General features: G+C 42.9%; 1 protein-coding gene across 1 annotated transcript in view; it reads left to right on the plus strand.

Moving 5' to 3' along the window:
- Nucleotides 1-18,403, plus strand: part of GIGYF2 (GRB10 interacting GYF protein 2) — a 65,912-nt gene extending 47,509 nt beyond the window's left edge. Inside the window, exons 13-27 of the mRNA XM_009993507.1 lie at nt 605-771; nt 1,163-1,251; nt 2,269-2,376; nt 2,922-3,019; nt 3,494-3,594; nt 4,397-4,558; nt 9,402-9,560; nt 10,162-10,398; nt 10,983-11,105; nt 11,729-11,932; nt 12,053-12,258; nt 12,571-12,725; nt 13,957-14,126; nt 14,467-14,614; nt 16,696-18,403. Of these exons, the coding sequence (XP_009991809.1) occupies nt 605-771; nt 1,163-1,251; nt 2,269-2,376; nt 2,922-3,019; nt 3,494-3,594; nt 4,397-4,558; nt 9,402-9,560; nt 10,162-10,398; nt 10,983-11,105; nt 11,729-11,932; nt 12,053-12,258; nt 12,571-12,725; nt 13,957-14,126; nt 14,467-14,614; nt 16,696-16,763 (2,195 nt within the window). The 3' untranslated portion in view covers nt 16,764-18,403. The remainder of the gene's footprint in view (nt 1-604; nt 772-1,162; nt 1,252-2,268; nt 2,377-2,921; nt 3,020-3,493; nt 3,595-4,396; nt 4,559-9,401; nt 9,561-10,161; nt 10,399-10,982; nt 11,106-11,728; nt 11,933-12,052; nt 12,259-12,570; nt 12,726-13,956; nt 14,127-14,466; nt 14,615-16,695) is intronic.
- Nucleotides 18,404-18,409: the final 6 nt, after the last annotated feature.

An 18,409-nucleotide genomic window follows, 5' to 3' on the forward strand; every position in this document is an offset into this window, starting at 1 on the left:
TAGCTTTTGGAGAACGGAAAGAGAAACTGATTTTTCCGTTATCTTAAAAAATGTCATCTTCTGCTCAGAGGTGGATCTGTCTAAGTTCCAGAAGCAAAACTTCTCTAAAGCATATAAATGCCTCTGGTGCGAAGGCAAGAGATGAACCAGGCCAGGATTGTTATGTTATCTGTACAGTGGATGTGGGGAAAGTAGCACTGATGCTGCTGGCAGATACTGCTGAGTGCCAAACTGGAAATGGCAACTGTGGTCAACCTGGTGCTGAGCTCAAGGCAGGGAGCTTTGCTGGCAGGCAGGATGTGTGTCAGCTGGAGCAAGCTCCACACAGAGGTGGTTGCTTGGCTTTCTCTCCCTCCCATGCATGGTAGAAGCAGTCCTGCACTTCTCAGTAGACACCTGGGGGATGCTGTAGCCACTATAAAGATCTAAATACGTGCAGTGACACCAGCCTTGAGCATGGTGTCTACCCAGCCAGGTAGATGAGATGGACAGGAACACCTGATGCTGGGGACCACATTATTCTAGCAAGCACCGTGCTCTTTGTCTCCAGCATGTTCAGCTTGGCCTTACTTCCCCTTCCCCCTTGGTATTGGTGTTATTTCAGGTCCTTTCAGTAATCAGGAGATGGCAGAATGGTTCCAGGCTGGATACTTCACAATGTCACTATTGGTTAAGAGAGCCTGTGATGAGACTTTCCAGCCCCTTGGAGACATCATGAAAATGTGGGGCAGGGTTCCCTTCTCTCCGGGTCCAACACCGCTTCCACATCTGGTAATTATGGGACAGCTACAGTATAGGCCTGTAACAAATGTAAATGCAACCATTTACATTTCAACTGCTCTGCCTTGGAATTGCAGATATTTCAAGCACCAAAATGAAACCCTCTGTTAAATTACCTTTCTGAAGAGGATAAAAGACACTTACTGTAAATGTTTGTTTTGCCAGGGCTGTGGCTGGAGGGCTTGGTCCTGTGCCAGGTACAAGTGCTGTGTATTTCACAGTCACCACAGCACAGGCTTTGTTTGTAAACATTGATCTATGTCTAGATATTGTTCTGTCTGCTGTCTTTCCAGTTCAGAATGCAACTTGTACTTTGTTTGCGTTTGTAACACACTACTGTTATAGAAGTTATTAAAATGGAATGTTTTATTCTGAAACACAGGGCGAGCTGGACCAAGAGCGGCTGACTAGACAGCAAGAGTTGGCCCTGATCCAAATGCAGCACCTCCAGTATCAGCATCTCTTAATACAGTAAGGCTGCCAGTCCCAGAGATCTTCCCATGGCTCTTCTGCTCTGCATATTTAATCATCTGGGTTCATCTTCTTGTCATTGTTTCCTTGGGCAGTGGGGCTGGGAGTGCTTCGCCTCCAGCAGCAATAGCCTGCTTCCACAGACACTAGAGGCTGGATAAGCCACAGAATGAGGGCTACCTCAGGCATGATTTTAAAGCCTTTTTTTGTGTCATGCATAGCTGCTTGGGTGCGACCTGCTAGACAGGCAGCTGTTACGGTCAAGCTGAATCCCAGCTATCTTTGTCATGCAGTTTTGGATGTTTTGGAGTCAGGGAAGGCTACATGTTGTTTGAACTGGAGATGGAGAAGACAGAACTCACTTTTGGTCTGCTTGCTGAGCTTTTTGCAGATCAGTGGAAGGTAGCTGCTGGAGAAAGCAGTTTGTAACCCATTTTTCCCAGAGCTCTCAGGTGTTCAGCGTTGGCCAGTTCCTAACAACTTGTTTTGTAGGAGCTTGGAGAAGAGAGAGCAGCCAGATAAGACCGCTTGTTCAAGGGGTCCTGAAAGCATGTGCCATGATTCTGATTTTGGAATACTGATTGTCAGCTTATGACTTGATGAGGCAAGAGCCTTCCCTGTACTGGGGGATGCCTTGACGTACTGGGGAAAAGATTTGGTTTCAGTAGATAGGCAGTCATCAAAGCCTGACAAATTTGCACAATCTGTATGTAATGGATAGAAAAAGAGAAGTAGTGTTTCACAGCTTGGAAGAGAATCACTGGACAGCACTAATCAGTTGACATAGTGTTAAGGGTGAAGAGAAATTTGGTTATCCTTATGTGGCACTGTTTGCATTCCTGTATTTTGATCCTTTCCAAGGCCCCACCCTGGTTTCCTCTCATATTCAGCCTGTACATCATCTAGGTCAGTGGGCTTAGTCCCGGAGAACGAATCTATGCACAGCTTCTGCAACTGGGGCATTATATAAATAAGCAAGTGAACAAATACCAGTGATTCTCTGCTTCTCTTTTGAAGACAACAATATGCACAGGTGCTGGCTCAGCAGCAAAAGGCAGCCCTTTCATCCCAGCAACAGCAGCAGCTTGCTATTCTCTTGCAACAGTTCCAGGCCCTGAAGATGAGGTGAGTTAAAAGTTACAGATCTTCCTATACTCTGATTTGTATGTAATGATAATTAGAATCTTGTCAGTGGTCTACCCTGTTCAAGTTTGCTTGTAATGGAGCATTACCTATTTTAAAGATTGTCTGAATATGAAACAGTTGCAGGTCGTTGAATACTTCTTATATATTTAGCCTTTACGTCAGAGAATATTCATGAAAACAAAGAGGAAGATCTCGTAGTCGAAATCATACTTGGGCCAGATCTTTTGTGCTGGTAGCAGAATGGCTTTGCTAGTTAAGTTCTGCAGTGCTAGATGGTTGTTCCTCTAATGAGGCTGTAAGAAGCAAATTCAAAACTGCAGCTGTACTGGCTTAGCCCTTGACTTGGCAGCAGGGAGGAGATGAGCAAGAACTCTGCAAGCAAGTGGCATTGTCCGCGTCCTATTTTTGTTTCAAATAGAGGTGTGGAAGGAAAGGAGTATGTTACAAGTTACTGAATCTCACACGTGTTCAGAGCACTCCTCTCCCTGGAAGTGGCATGTTGACTGTTCCTGTTGGTATTGCAGAATATCTGAACAGAACATGATGCCACCTGTTACCAGGTCTGTGTCAGTGCCGGACACTGGCTCAATATGGGAACTTCAGCCAGCTTCACAACCTACAGGTAAGATGATGCTTAGCACATGTCAGAACTGTTCAGAAAAGTTTATGAATTAAGAGCCAACATCTTGGAGGTGATCAATCCCTTTTTGACACTAAGGAAATTATTTTTGTGTCAATATCTTTAACTGGTTTGGCTGCTTTGCCTTGCAGTTTAAATTCCTTTTGAGAGCTGTGAAGAATATGGGATTTTTCCTCTGGTTGTGGGAAGTCTTGATCAAAATGGGTTGACTATTATAAAAGTGTTCTGCACTGGTGGGAGGAGTCTGAACAGCTGATCCTTGTGTAGAATTGTGTATGAAATCCAGCCTTGCTTCAGTATTGGTCATGTCTCATTCAACAGGAAGATAAGGTGGTCCTTTACTGACAAAGACTAATTTCAGTTCATAAAATGCAGTAACTGCATTTTCCCTTTTCACTTGTTTTTTTTCGATGTGCTTATCTTTGCTTGTCAATGTTTGTTTTCTTCACTATCTAGTTTGGGAAGGAAGCAGTGTCTGGGATCTCCCCATTGATACTGCATCTCAGGGACCAGCTCTAGAACAACTTCAGCAGCTCGAGAAGGCCAAAGCTGCAAAGGTCAGAAACTGTTTTGTACTGTAACAAGTTGGGATTGCTGTTCTGCAGGGAACTGTGTTTCTTGGGCCAATGGAAGACTATTAGCTCGTCAATCTTCAGGCCACCCTGTACCATTTTGATTATATTTTCATGGAAAACACACTTAAAGAGAATATGGGTTATAGAAACCAGTTATGAGATCTTGGTGGACTGCTGCTTGGAAGCCATTGCTGTGGAGGTACTACTGACCTTTAAAGTAGTGGTTATGGTTTTTTACACTTGTGATTAAAAACTTTTCACTAGCCACCTCTGTTTTAAAATGAGATCATCGTGAGCTGTCCTGCCACCCCCTGAGTAGGAGCTAGGAGCAGGTAGTCATTCTCCTAATCCTCACATCTTGTCACCAGAACGGCTTTGGGGAATCCTAAGAGTCCTGTTGGTTGGGGTTGTTTCACACTTGGTATAGAATGACTTTTGAACCTGTGTGGTTCCATACATTTCCTGGAACTGATTATTTTATGATGACTGCAAAGCAACTCGCTGCTAGCTTCTTAAGTCAGGTTATTTTGAGGAGCTGATGTAGAAAGACTGACGAGAGAACTGGTGTTCGTTAGAGAACAGAAGCTGTCAGAAATCTTTCTAGACTATTTCAGGAATCTGACCCCAGGAGGCAGGCAGCTGATAGGTAAAATTGCAATTAAGGGAGAGCATCTGTCAGAGGCTTCATCTGTTATGTTGTTACTGTGCCCTCAGCAGAGTTGCCCTAAGACATGGTGTAGGAATACGTGATCTGCATCTGAGTATAGTTTTATGTGAATTGTAGCTAGAGCAAGAGAGGAGAGAAGTGGAAATGAGGGCCAAACGAGAGGAAGAGGAGAGGAAAAGGCAGGAGGAGCTTCGGAGGCAACAAGAAGAGCTACTTAGGAGGCAGCAGGAAGATGAGAGGAAACGACGGGAAGAAGAAGAACTGGCCCGCAGGAAGCAAGTGAGTTTCCTCAATGTAGTTAATCTCTAATAAAATTTAATACTTCATAAAACTCACTCTAAGAATCCTGTGGGGTCCAAATAATCTTTGGTAGGTGTGTCTGAAGGCAGTTCTAATTTTTCATGTGAGTATATAAAAATTATTATTCTGTCCTTGATTTGAAGTTTAAGGGCCCAAATTGCAGTCTGATAAATGGAGTTTGATGGTTCACTTCAAGATAGGTTCCTGTTGGTGAGTTGAGAGGCTTTATTCCATCTAGAATATTCCCTCCCAACTTCTTAATGTCTGTTAGACTTCTAGTTAGTTGCCCAGTTATATTTTTAATCTTTATTAATAATTTATTCGGTCTAGTGCTTTGATAAAGGTGGTTCTGGAATAGACTGGAGCTTGAGCTGTTTCAAAGGAATGAAATGTAGAGGGCCATAGAGGAAAGAAGTGGTTGACATTTAGCTTATTTTCCCCTGGTTTTTTTAACCTAGTAAATTATTTTTTTGTGTGTGTAAATTATTAGAGCTATGGCAGTCTGTCAGCTTTGTTTTCTGGAGCTGATATTTGAGAAAGGAAAGGATGTAGTTTGGACAAGCAGATTTGTTATAATAAGTGATGTGATCTGTGTTGCAGTAGGAGACTGTAAAGGTTGTAGTATGTTCTTAATCTGACAGGAACATGAAATGAAGACATTATTGGCTTGATGTTTTCAGCATTTACTTCTGAATTCTGTATGGAAGAAAGAGTAATTGTTCCTTAGGTGTTGTAGGAAAAAAAGACAAAGTGAGTTTTCACTGTGCTTGTGAAGGATACAGGCAAGCACATTGTTGAGCTTAGTGAGTAAGGGGTTAGTAAGTGTCCTGTAAAGTAGCACATGAATAACAGGCAAAAGTTATAGTTCTGTCCTTTATAGTATTTTCTGTGCTTAGGCAGCTGTCAAGTGCATTTCCTGGTTTCAGGATCAGACACTCCTGAGGAAGCCTCTACAATCTTCAGTTTCAGTTGTGGGTTAGTCGTGGAGCTGCATTCGCTCAGAGTTTGGGTTTTGTCCCTGCAGATCTATGTTAGGCTGCAGTGGGGGTTGTAGGGGCCTTTCATGGGATCATGAAGAATCAAGTCAGTAAATAAAAAGCTCCTTGCTTTCACATATCTGCTTTGTGAGCAGCCAGTCTTTTTGCTACACAGTGAAAAAGCATCCTTTGATGGTTCAAGCTTTACTGTAGCACTAAAGCAATCATGTACTCCAGAGTTTAACTTTTGAGTTAAGTTGCTTTAGACCTGTTTTAATAATTAATTTTTCAGCAGATCACCTGGTAACTCAATGTGTTTCATCCATGGTGGCTTCAGATAAAAGACCTGGGTGGTTTCTGTTCAGATTAATGGTTTTGCTACTGTGTGTTACCACTTAGAAATGTCCATGAAATTCCAAAGTTTTCTGTCCACTTTGGATTTATACAGTAAACAATCTGACTCCTTTTCTGAGATGTCATGGGAAATAATTATTTACAAGGAGGAAGCAGAATGGGATTGAAAAGCAGTAACAGCAAGTGTCTTAGTTCATTATTAATGGAATAATTGCCAAAATGCTTGATTCTGAGCAGTAATGTCTTGAAAAGGTAACAAAGAGTTTTAAGCACTTCTCTGGAAAGAGAAAATAATATTGTATTCTGTATTTGAAAAAAAACTGGTCTAGTTTTATATTTGGTAGAGATATATCAAAAAATCAGTCTAAGAAGACTGATGTAAAGAATTGGAAATATAGTTTTAAGCACTTCTCTGGAAAGAGAAAATAATATTGTATTCTGTATTTGAAAAAAAACTGGTCTAATATTTGAATCTGACTTCTGTACTGGAAGGCATTGTAGAATCAGGGATGAACTGATTTATTAGCATGGATTTATACAGAGGAGATGATGCTTAACAAATTTGATTAACTTCTTTTGAGGAGATGACAGTGAGAGCTGAGAGGGGTGAAGCAGTAGACTTAATCTGCCTGGACTTCAGGAAGGCTTTTGATGTAATACTGCATAAAAGACTAGTATATAAGGTTAGTAAATATGCTGTTGATGGTGAATTCTAAATTTAAAAAGTAACTAATAGAAATTCAATTCTGTAGGATGAAATGTCATACCAAATGTTGAATCCAGTTCTGTTCATAGTTTTCATCAATTTCTTGCACTGTAGAATTGCAAACAGTAATGCCCAGCTTGTGTAGCTCTTGTGTTTCTTTTTTGTTTCTGGTCTCATACCTTCTGTTTTGTAATGATTGATCTCTTTCAGGAACAAAATTTAAGGTTTCATAAGTAGCTAATAATTGTTTTCTCTGAATTACATCTTTAGTGATCCCTTTAAAGTACCTGGTTCAAAGATGAGATCCACAAAACTAAAGATTTTTGAGCAGAATTGCAGGTTGTCCTGGTTTGTTACTAATGAAATTTTTTTTATAATATCTTACTTGAGAATCCTGAGCCTCCTGAAATGAGGCTACTTAAGGATTTTCTGTGATATTTGAGATACTTTAAAGGACCTGAAATAAGTTGCCTGTGCAGCAAGATGTGTGTGCTTGAAAACAATTATTAGAAAAAATGCTAAAAGAATATTGGGATTTTCTTGGAGCGGGAAGCTGTGAGTGTGGGAGCAGCAAGAGCCAAAGGAATAAGTCAGTTTCCCATACAAAGTCAGTGGCCAAAAACTGGAGAACTTTGAATGGTTTTGGTCACATGCTCAAACAAAACATTGGATAATAAGATACAAAAGTAAATTAAGACAACCCTTCCTATACAGCTGTGAAGAGCAGGAAAAAAGAATTACACCAGCCTTGTGTTTCTTGGCTTTTCATAATCTTGCTGATTTTTTTGCCGTGTTGCTTCCACACTGTTCATCTTCAGCTCTCCAGGGGAGAGGAGTCTGGTTTTTTGATTGCCTCACTCAGCAGTGTCTGTCCTGGCATTGCTAAGCGACAGAGAGATCCATGCAGCTTAATTGGTGGCAATTCTAGCCTTCCAGCCTCACTTCCCAAAAGGAAAGTAAGGCAGATACATCAATGAGCTGCTGTTGTAAAGGAGGACCTGGTCTTGGCTCCTGTCTCTCAGGTGCTGTGTGTTGTGTCCCCCGCCAGGCTGGTGGCAAGGCACCCTGAGCTGAGGGCCCTGCTGTGTGGTCTCCAGTCACACAAAGCACACTGGCACACCTCTAGTCTTCAGTAGACTTGTCAGCAAAAGGAGAAAGCAGGAACAGCACTTGTATTGGGGACACTTGGTTATTGTGACTTGAGCATGTGTGTCCAATAAATTCAGTTACAGGCCCAAGTTACAAAAATCCTCCAGGTGTTTTGTGTCATGCTTGAAGCTTTTGTGAATATGACAAATCAAGAATTTGATTAATGAGCAAATGATTCACAGTCTGCTGTTTTATCTCTAGCTAGTAGAAATAAAACTTAAAACACTTACATTTAGCACTAAACCACTTAAGCGATATACAGGAATAAGAATTAGTTTTTGGCTTGCAGCCAGCAGCTCTGCAGTGCCAGAAGGTTGCTTATAAATAAATGTTCTGTCTAGTGGACAGTTACATTGTCTACACCTGAAGTAAGCCCCTGTCAGAACTCTTTCAGGGACCTGTGTTGCAGTTTATCCATGCTGTGTGTATGAAAGTCTGGTATGAGATTTAGGGAGAGGTTTATAGATTGCAGAATTAACTTTGTTGATTTACCAGAGTCCAAAATTTATATCCATGCTGCACAACTAGTCTTCCCTCATCCTGAGAGCAATGTATTGCTCATAAAAAACTTGTAAGAGTGCTGATTATTCAAAGGGAAAATGTATTTATGAAAGCTTAAATTCTTGTCCAAAAAGTAGGATCTTCAGGTTAAACTGGTAGCTCAAGTCAGAATGCAGAGAGAAGAGGAAAGGAATGAAAAGCAGGGTGCCCTTAACACAGTTGCTGGACTTAAGAGATCAGAAAAGGCAGCAAAACTTGATACAGGGACAAGTCAGAACTGGAGGAGAAGCCACATAGATGTGCTGCCCTTTAACAATGTCTAGGAAGGCAGCTGCACGCTGTCTGGGCCCTGTTCCTCCAAAAAGCAGGTACCTGAGTGGAAAAATGTCTGTTGATCTTCAGAGCAGTAGGAAAGGATGCTGGTGTTTCATTTTTTAATTAAGTAAATAATTTTGCTACTTGGAAAGCAAATGTAATTTATTGAGAGCTACTTAAATAATTTAGGGAAAATCAAAATTTAATGCCCAAAATCAAAGCCATTCAAGAGACCTCTAGCTGTCCATACTTTTTAAATAGGGTCAGAATAGCCCAGTCAAAGCCCTTTTGTTGAGTTCCACATCTCTGAGACTTCCAGAAGTTACAGGGTCCTTAAGTGTACTGGGCTTCCTCAGCTTGATTCTGGTGTCTGGAGATGCGGTCCGAGTTTTGTGGTGCACTTGAGAAGTCAGTGTTTAGAAACTCCTTTAAGTAGGAAAAGCTTCCAACTTAGAGCTGACACCCTAATAAAAGGAATTAGTGATACCCACACACTAAACTATATATATTGGAAAGAGGTGTCTCACCCTTTGTTTCTGTTCTCAGCATCATTCTTTTTAAAACCAAAGGTTAATGATTTCAGTGATTTAATATGTTTTTTTCATTAAAATAATTTATGTATGAGATGCACGTTGCATCCAAAAACTTGTTAACATGTGGGTCTGTAGAGTTGAATATATTGTTTTAGTAGTGCTTAGCTTGGAATTGAGGAGCTTTTCTTGAGGCCATTTATCTGGCCAGACCATGTTGTAGTCTGTGTTCTGATGTGGTTTGTCAATAAAACGGCATTTAGAGATGGACATTTTATTCCCAACTCCAGGAGGAAGCCCTGAGGCGACAACGAGAGCAGGAAATTGCACTAAGGCGGCAGCGGGAGGAAGAGGAACGACAACAGCAGGAGGAAGCACTTAGGAGATTGGAAGAGAGGAGAAGAGAAGAGGAGGAGAGACGGCAGCGAGAGGAGCTGATTCGTAAACAGGTGAAAAATGGCAAAAAGGGACCTGTTGTATTTCACTGTGGAGGCTGCCAGGAGGAACAAGCTTTGACTGTCAGGGGTGGTGCAGGGGGGCTGGACTAGATGGCCTTTAAAGGTCCCTTCAAACCCCATAGATTCTATGATTCCTTTGCAGCTCAGGTGTTGAGTAACAACAGTAAACATCGCCATTTTTGTCACCTGATGACATCTTTTATGTCAAAACTTCTTCCTTTTTATTCCTGTCAGTTTTTATTCCATCAGAAGTGTAGCAGTCCTCAACTGTAAGTAGTATCAGCAGAGAGAAGTTCACTGGAAGATGCGTAGCTCCTAGAAGGAAAGTGATATGAAATTAGCTGGTCTGAGCCAGGGAGATGTCACATCTCCCAGTGTCCTTGGTGGAATAACGGGAACCTTGTATTTTTGGGGGACATAGACTGTATTGTTGGGTTTTCTGCCTGAGCAATGTAAACAAATGAGCAACCTGAACGGCACAGGTGAGATACAAAGGCCTCTCTGTTCTGTCGGAATCTCTGTGACACAGAGGAGGAGTAACTTAGATTTTCTAAGTCCACTTAGACTTTGCTCCCCTTTGTTTCCTGCGAAGGAAGAGGAGGCTGCCAAGTGGGCACGTGAAGAGGAGGAGGCTCAGCGGCGACTTGAGGAGAGTCGGCTGCGCATGGAAGAGGAGGCGGCGAGGCAGCGCCTTGAGGAAGAAGAGCGGAAGCGCAAGGAGCTGGAACTCCAGCGCCAGAAGGAGATCATGAGGCAGAGGCAGCAGCAGCAGGAGGCTTTACGGCGGCTGCAACAGCAGCAGCAACAGCAGCAACTTGCACAAATGAAGGTAAAGTGTTTCTACACTTGAACTTCCTCCTCCAGTTCAGTGCAGTACGTAGAACCACAACTGAATTCGGGTAGACTAGAGCAGAGCAGGGATGGGTGAACTATCTGGAGAGGGAAGAGCTTAAATAGTTGACTGTGAAAGTGACGGGAGAAACAAGAGGAAGGTAAGTTACAAAATAAGAGTCAGTCAATAGAAGTGTGTTGGAATGGAATTTGCAGATGAGGACAGATGTTTATTTTGCTGCGGTGGGTAAGGACCAGTGCAAAGTTTCTAAAGCCTGGAGTTCCTGAAGTCTTGGAAATCAACACTGGTTGCTGTTTTTCAAGCAGGGATGAGTTAAATTATTCTTGATACACTGTCTTTGACACTGTGATCCTTTGAGGGCAATTAATGAACCATACAGTTTATGCCTTGAACATTTCATACTTAATTACACAACTTTACAGTTCCTAGTGTTTTGTGAAGGGTGGTCTGTCTTTTCCCCTGTACTGTGGGTGCCTACTGATTGTTTTATTATCATTATACTTCAGCAGTATTTTCTGAAACATCCTGTAATTCCTAAGGATGTTGTTTTTTTCTCCCAGCTCCCTTCATCTTCAACATGGGGTCAGCAATCAAATTCAGGAGCTTGTCAATCCCAGACCACACTGTCACTGGCAGAAATCCAGAAGTTAGAAGAAGAACGAGAACGGCAGCTTCGAGAAGAGGTAAATGCTCCCAGCAACTGAGTGCAGCTTGTTAGAGTGGGCTCAACTCTGAGACTGCTTAATTGTCAGTTAAGTCATTAAAAGGAATGGTGAGGATGAGGAACATTGCTAGAAATGGAATCACCTGAGTAAAATCCTGTCTTTCAGACATGGGTTCAGTAAGTGCTTGTTTGGAAGTTTTTATAGCTTCTTCATGTAAGCATCTGAAAGGAGGGGAAACTACCCTTGTAATCCTAGGAGTGCCATGTGTTCATCAAACAATATAAAATTCACATCTATATTATTATATGCTTGCAGGTACGTTCAAGACCAGGGCAGTTTAAGGGGGGTTAAAAAAATCCAGGTGATGGTAGGACAGAAGCTACTCCAAGACCCCAAATGCTTAGCTGGCTGCAGTTGGGATTTGACAAACTTGTTCTGCCTGAGGCTAATAAACCATTTGTATGGGACACTGTTACTTAGTGTCTCCTTTTTTGGAAGAATTATAGTGGCTCAAAAATAGTCAGTCAGCCAGACTCCTCCAGAAGAGAGTGAAGTCAGCTTAAAACCCATTTCCCAGATAGACTTTTGCATAGTAATTATCTTCTGAAAGTATGGATGGGCACTTTTCTTGCACCCAACAGCAAAGGCGTCAGCAGCGTGAGCTAATGAAGGCCCTCCAGCAGCAGCAACAGCAGCAGCAGCAAAAACTGTCAGGCTGGGGTAATGTCACCAAACCAACAGGCACCACCAAGTCCCTGCTGGAAATCCAGCAGGAAGAGGCAAGACAGATGCAGAAACAGCAGCAACAGCAGCACCAGCAGCCGAATAGAGTCCGAAGTACTACGGTACGTGGGGTGTTATCCTGGGTGTGCAGGGGAGCAGCACCTGGGAGTTCCCATTCTGCTCATGACTGCTCTGCCAGGTCTGGTGCTATTAACCAGGATCTCTTTGTTATGTTTCAACAGCACGCTAACCTGCACACCAGCATTGGGAATTCAGTGTGGGGCTCCCTAAACACTAATCCCAGCAACCAGTGGGCATCTGACCTAGTCAGTAGCATCTGGAGTAATGCTGATACCAAAAACTCAAATATGGGTTTCTGGGATGATGCAGTGAAGGAAGTGGGACCTCGTAACTCGACCAATAAAAACAAAAGCAATGCCAGCCTCAGGTAGGAACTGGGGAAGGAGCTTTTTGCAAAGAAAAGCTACCACTCGTGAGATGATCACTTAGCAATTATAACATATCCATGTGTTTCCATCTTTTTTCTTTTTTCTTTTTTTTTTTTTTTTTTTAACAACATAAATAGCTAATAGGTTACCATCCACAATTTATTTTGTCATCTGCTTGGAAAATCAGTTGGTTCTTAAACAGTGTTTGCATCTTGTAAACCTGTCTTGTCACAGTCTTCTCACACTGTACTATATACTGTACCGTTGATAGTTCTGGTAATTCATAATTTATTATGTTTTCTTTTCCTCAGTAAATCTGTAGGTATTACAAGTAGACAAAACAAGAAGGTGGAAGAAGAGGAGAAGCTGTTGAAATTGTTCCAGGGGGTTAATAAAGCCCAGGATGGATTCACTCAGTGGTGTGAACAAATGCTTCATGCACTCAACACAGCCAACAACCTAGATGGTAAGAGGTGGGGAGAAATATAAATGATCCACTGTGAGACACAATATCCAGTTTGTGTCCTGACCAGATCATTCTGAAAAGCAGCAACAACATCAAAGTAATGCTTTTAATGCAGTCAGCAAAAAAGCACCATTGAGTAGTGGTCTGAACTGGCTGCATTGTCTTCTCCATGGTATTTGCTGGGCTGATGATAGGAAATCAGGAGGATTGGGGACAGTTTGAAAGTGCTATCCAGAGCTCTGCTCACGATTTCTGCTGGTCATGGAATCAGGTGGTAGATGGTGGATTAGCAGGCAGGTGGATGAGGGTCCAGTTCACTTTCAAGTGCATGCCAAATTACCATATGCGCCTCAACAAAGCATTTATTTCATGGGAAATGAGTTGTTTTTTTACTAATTATGCTGGAGGACATGTGGAAGAATGTCCAGTCTGAGATGACAAATGGATACCTTGTAGCCAAAGCTCTGTGGGTGTTCTGCCCCCAGTGTGGACCTGTGCAGGTGCCAGTGCTCCAGCAGCTGCAGAGCTGGGGTTCCATGCAACCCATGAGGCAGGGCTGTCCCCAAGCCAGGATCACCCCTCCCACAGCAGCAGTGCCACAGCTTCCCTTCTCCTAGAGGACAGATCCTGGAAGGGACTTGTTGGCATTGGATGAGCTGTGTGTGGTGCCTGGGCACTCATCCACAGTGGGCTTCCCTGCTTCCAGGGGTATTTTGTGCCACAGGTCCCAGCCTGTTGTCCTTGTGTCTTCACGGCTTGTGCTTTGCTTTGCCCTTCTCCAAGTTAAAGTGTTCAGTGCAACCAAAGTATATTAAAGAAAAAGAGATGGTAAACAGGGCTTGCACGTGAGCTACATGTTGAACTCAGGGTGCCTGCAGTCAGCTGCTGTTAAGTGTGACCTGTTGTGCTTTGACCAAAAAGACTGTACTGATGACAGCTCTGAGAAGAGCATCTTCTGCTTGGGCCTGGCATGAAATTTGAGCCATAAAGTTGATGGGTAACACACCCTGAGGATTGTCACTTCGTCCTTCTCATCCTGTTAGCCCTTCTTCTTGCATTGATGGTGGAACAGGTGAAGCATTGCATGCTAGGGCTTTACTGCAAGGCACGGACAAGGACAAGCTGTTGGCAGTTGCTACCAGATTAGCAAATATTTGCACCAAAAATCCGAGGTTTGTGTTTGTTGCATGCACGTGTTCACATATCAACATGGTCTGCCTTCTTCTTGCAGTTCCCACGTTTGTTTCTTTCCTGAAGGAAGTGGAGTCGCCCTATGAGGTCCATGATTACATCAGAGCCTATCTTGGAGATACTCCTGAGGCCAAGGAGTTTGCCAAGCAGTTTCTTGAGCGCCGTGCCAAACAGAAAGCCAGTCAGCAGCGGCAACAGCAGCAGCAGCAGGTACGTCTTACTGCATCTACATCTTACCCCTAGCAGGGTCTAGAGGCTGGATTGATAGGAGGAGGAGCAGGGTTTTACATGTCATGGGAAATGCAAATAATAAAGTGGATTTCAAGTATTTACTGCAGAGTCAAGTTTCCTCTACAGGTAACACCTGAGACCAACTAAAAATCAGTGTCTTAGTGTGCTTTAAAACAAGGTGGATATGTTGGATGTAGCCATCCCAGGCTAGTGCTGCCACACGTGGTGTAGAAGATGCTTTGCGGTCTCTGAATCTTTTCAGTGTAAACAAACCAAACTTAATTGCCCTTTATAATCCTGCACTTGCTTTGTTTTCTAGGATTCAGTGTGGGGAATGAACCACAGTTCGCTACATTCAGTCTTTCAGACCAATCAGAGCAACAACCAGCAATCCAATTTTGAGGCTGTGCAGAGTGGGAAGAAAAAGAAGAAACAGAAAATGGTTCGTGCAGATCCCAGCTTGTTAGGTCAGTTTTTCTTTCATTTTTAGAAATGAATGTTGAAGTTGGTAACAGCCTTTGTAGAGTATAGAATTCTTGTTAGCCTTAAATGGGAATACTGAATTTGAAAAGGAAAAGGTTGAGACATCATTAGAATTTGTTTCAGTATTATGTAATGATTTTTTAAATTCTCTATCAGTTTCATGGAAAACTTTTGTCATCCAGTTCCTCTTCAAAACCTTGGTTATTGCCTGGAAGCCTTCTAAGTAGTTCAGGGATGTCTGTTAAACTGCCCATCCTCTTTTGAGTTGACCTGTGCCTATTGTATGGAATGAATGCTAATTTATTCTTTTATGAAAAGCATGTTTTCTGTTGATTTGTCAGGAGCAGCCTCTTGAGATTTGTCTTTATTCCTTCCTGCTTTTTTACATGAGCTAACCACCCTGGTCAGAAAAGATAGCAGAGATCTTAGGACAAGTCTTCAGTTGGAGGCAGTGGAGATTGACATCATTTACAAGCTTTTTTCTTTTCATTGTCTCTGTCAGTTTTTGTGGGGGTGGGAGTTGACCAGCCCCTATGACAAGAGGTTTCTTTCAACTGGCCTTTAAGATGCAAGGGCATCATGGAAGTGAGGACATAGTGAGCCTTGTGTCCCTGTAATGTCCTTGTGGAATAAATGTGTCCACATCTGTGCTATGTGTGATGAAAAAGATGTCAGAGCACCACACTGGGCCAGTGCTTGTTGTGCTGGGGCTACTTAGCTCCTGTTTGTATAAAGCAGCCTGGTATTCACCACTTGGAAGTCACTGCTCTTATAAGGCTCTGACAGAGCCCTGCCTTTGTTTTTTAACTTTTTTCTTCCCAACAAGATGAACAGTCTTCAGTTACATCCGTGATTTCTGTACTGCTCTTTTTCTTCCCAACAAGATGAATAGTCTTCAGTTACATCCGTGATTTCTGTACTGAAACATACTGACTTTTCATCCTGACTTAGGCCACCCGTGGGTGCCAGTGCAGTGAGGCTGAGCTGGGTTTTCACTTGGATAGTTTGAAAACCTATTCATGTGATGTGAAGAAGGAATCACTGAAAACAATTAAGAAGTTGCAACTGTAAGAGAAGTAACACGTCCAGCTTCTTAGAAGTCGATACACTCTGTTACAAAAGAATTCCAAAACCTTTAAGATAACATGCTTCCTGAAGAGGGAGCCAAAACAATTTTCTTAAACCTGCTGCACAGAGAGCACTTTTTATCTGTTGGAAGAAAATGGCTGTGAAAGGGGGTGGTTTTCTAGCACAGACCAAGCCTTGAGGGCAGCCCCTAGGCCATGGGATGTCAGGTTTGTGTTTAGAAGCCTTACACAGGAAAACTTGTCTTTTTCTTATGCTCAACATGGGGTTGGTATACCATAAAAACTTGGTTTCAATAGGAAAATTGCATGTGATTTATTGGAAGTTTTCCTTGAAGAAAATGCTTTTGCCTTTTCTCACACTTTTCTCATGTGTCCTCAGCACTGGTGGTTAAAAGGTTGGGTAGAAGTTTAGGTGCATCTTGAGCTGTCTGTGCAGCCCTGTGAATCTTTGTCCCTTTTCATGTTGGACCTCCTCAGAGACAAGATTGTCAAAAAGCACAGAAGTACATGGAATTGCCACGAGATCCCATTGGTACATGTACATGACTTTAAGGGGTAGAATTGCTCACAGCCACTCAAGTGTTGAGTATGATTCCACACTGTCTTCACAAAATGCCATTTCTGCCTCTTGGGCCCTCAAGCAGAAGTCTTGGCAGGCCCTCCAGGTTCCAGCTGACTCAAACATGCTCCCACCTCACTGCTCTGCCTGGTACCAGACCAGCTCTGCAGAGGACATCTTTGAAATGGAAGCTGAAACTTCTGCTGATCTGTTTTTAAAGAGTGATACTTATGTAAATATACAATTTATTATTGTTGATTTACAAGGGAAAAAACTAGTTTGGGTAGTTACATCTCTAGCCCTGCTGCATTTCCAGAGACTTTATTTTCTCTGTATTATTCACTATAATCTTACACGTGGTACTGCATGTGACAGGTGTATTGCATCAATGTTAATCTGAGTCCTTTCTGGTTTGCAGGGTTTTCAGTGAATGCCTCATCAGAGCGGCTCAATATGGGAGAAATAGAGACTTTGGAAGACTACTGAGCATGTGCAAATCAACTTGGCTTTTCCTGCATCTGTTAACCATGGGTTCTCCGTTTGGGACACAGTCCTCTCCACCATGCATCCTTCTCCTGGCAGTGAATCACAGAATCAATCATCTCAGGCTGCTTCCTCTAGCCCCAGTGACCCTTTCTGCCCAGGACTGCACAGGTGTTGTTCCTACTGGCAGCCTAGAGTCGAGTGGACTTTGTTCAGAGCCCTGGGAGGGTGGGAGATAGGATTCCTTCACAGCAAGGTTGATCTGGGCAGCAGGCTTTCACTGTGCTGTGATTTCTTCTGCTGACATACCTGGAAAAAAAAAACAACAATTGGGATTCTGCAAACCATTGCTTCCCTCTCCTGGTTGCTCTTACCACATCCAACACGTGCGGTCACGGAGAGAGAGATGAGAGCTTGTTGTTAACAGATGTTGGTCAAAACCAAAATGCCACACAGATACTGACTTCCGTGCTCCATCAGGGCAAGAGGTGCTCTCCCAGGCCAGGAGTTGCATTCATAAGCTAACCTTAGAACTGGCAACAGCAGGAGGGGGGCGGTGGCTGGCGCAGTTTAGCTTGGGTTGGTTTGAAGTTGCACACCCTCTGCCAGCCCTTCTCAGCACATTATTTTCGGAGGGAAAGCTCGAGTCTGTCTTCATTAGGTGGTGATGCTGAAGCTGATGAAGTTCCCCGTCGGCATCCTCCAGCCTTCCTGGAAAAGTGGGAACTTCTGCTCTGGGAAAGAAAAGGGGGTGGCATCTCTTCTTTCAGGTTGAATTTATACCTTAAATGCTACATTTGGAGGGTTAGGACCAGTTTATTTTGAGCTCTTTTCCTGCAAATTTGTCTCGTTTAAGAGACAGTAGGATCTTTACCGTGTGGATCTTTAATCTTTGGTGAGGGTGAACACTGGCTTTCAGATATATAGCCCAGCAGTCTTAGCTAGTTGTCATTTCCAGCAGTGCTTAGGTTAATGAGCAGAGATGCCCTTTTGTCATGAAGAGAGACTGTGGAGGGCAAAGCGATGTGCAATGATGGCCCTGCTTATCTTCTACACCTTAAGCTACTTCACACACCTTCACTGGGATCCATGATGCTTAAGTATTTATGGAATCATAACCTTCCTCTCTCACCGAAAGATTACCACCACCTCCCCTTCTCTACCCACCCACGTGCACACACCACACAAGAAAGGAAATGAAAACTGCCAAATGCACTTAGTTTCAACCCCCTGGTCCCACTTCCCATCCCCAGAGGGTTAGAACCTGCCAAGGGAGATATGCTACAGTTCTGGTGGAGTTGTATAAAGGTGTCTGTCTGTCTGTCATCACTGCCTAAAGAAAACAGTTCGAGTTGCTCAAGAGCAGTTTGGCTTTGGATTTTATTTCGTTTGGTTTATTCATTTTTTGGGGTCACCTTCCCCTCTTCCTCCTCTCTTCCCCCTGCCCCAAACATGTACAGTAACTATACAGAGACTGCTGCAGACTTGTATATAGTTTTTGGATCCAGTAGCATGGAGAGACTTGGGAACTGTTGCAAATCTGGTCTCCCTCTCTCCTTTGCTTTGTAAATTCATAAAAGGGGGAAGAGGGGTAGTTAAAATGTTTACAAAACTTTAAACTCCCTCTGAACTTTTGCCAGTGGGGGGGG

This window comes from Chaetura pelagica, unplaced genomic scaffold, assembly GCF_000747805.2.
Source record: "Chaetura pelagica isolate M959 unplaced genomic scaffold, ChaPel_1.0 scaffold192, whole genome shotgun sequence".
NCBI lineage: Eukaryota > Metazoa > Chordata > Aves > Apodiformes > Apodidae > Chaetura > Chaetura pelagica.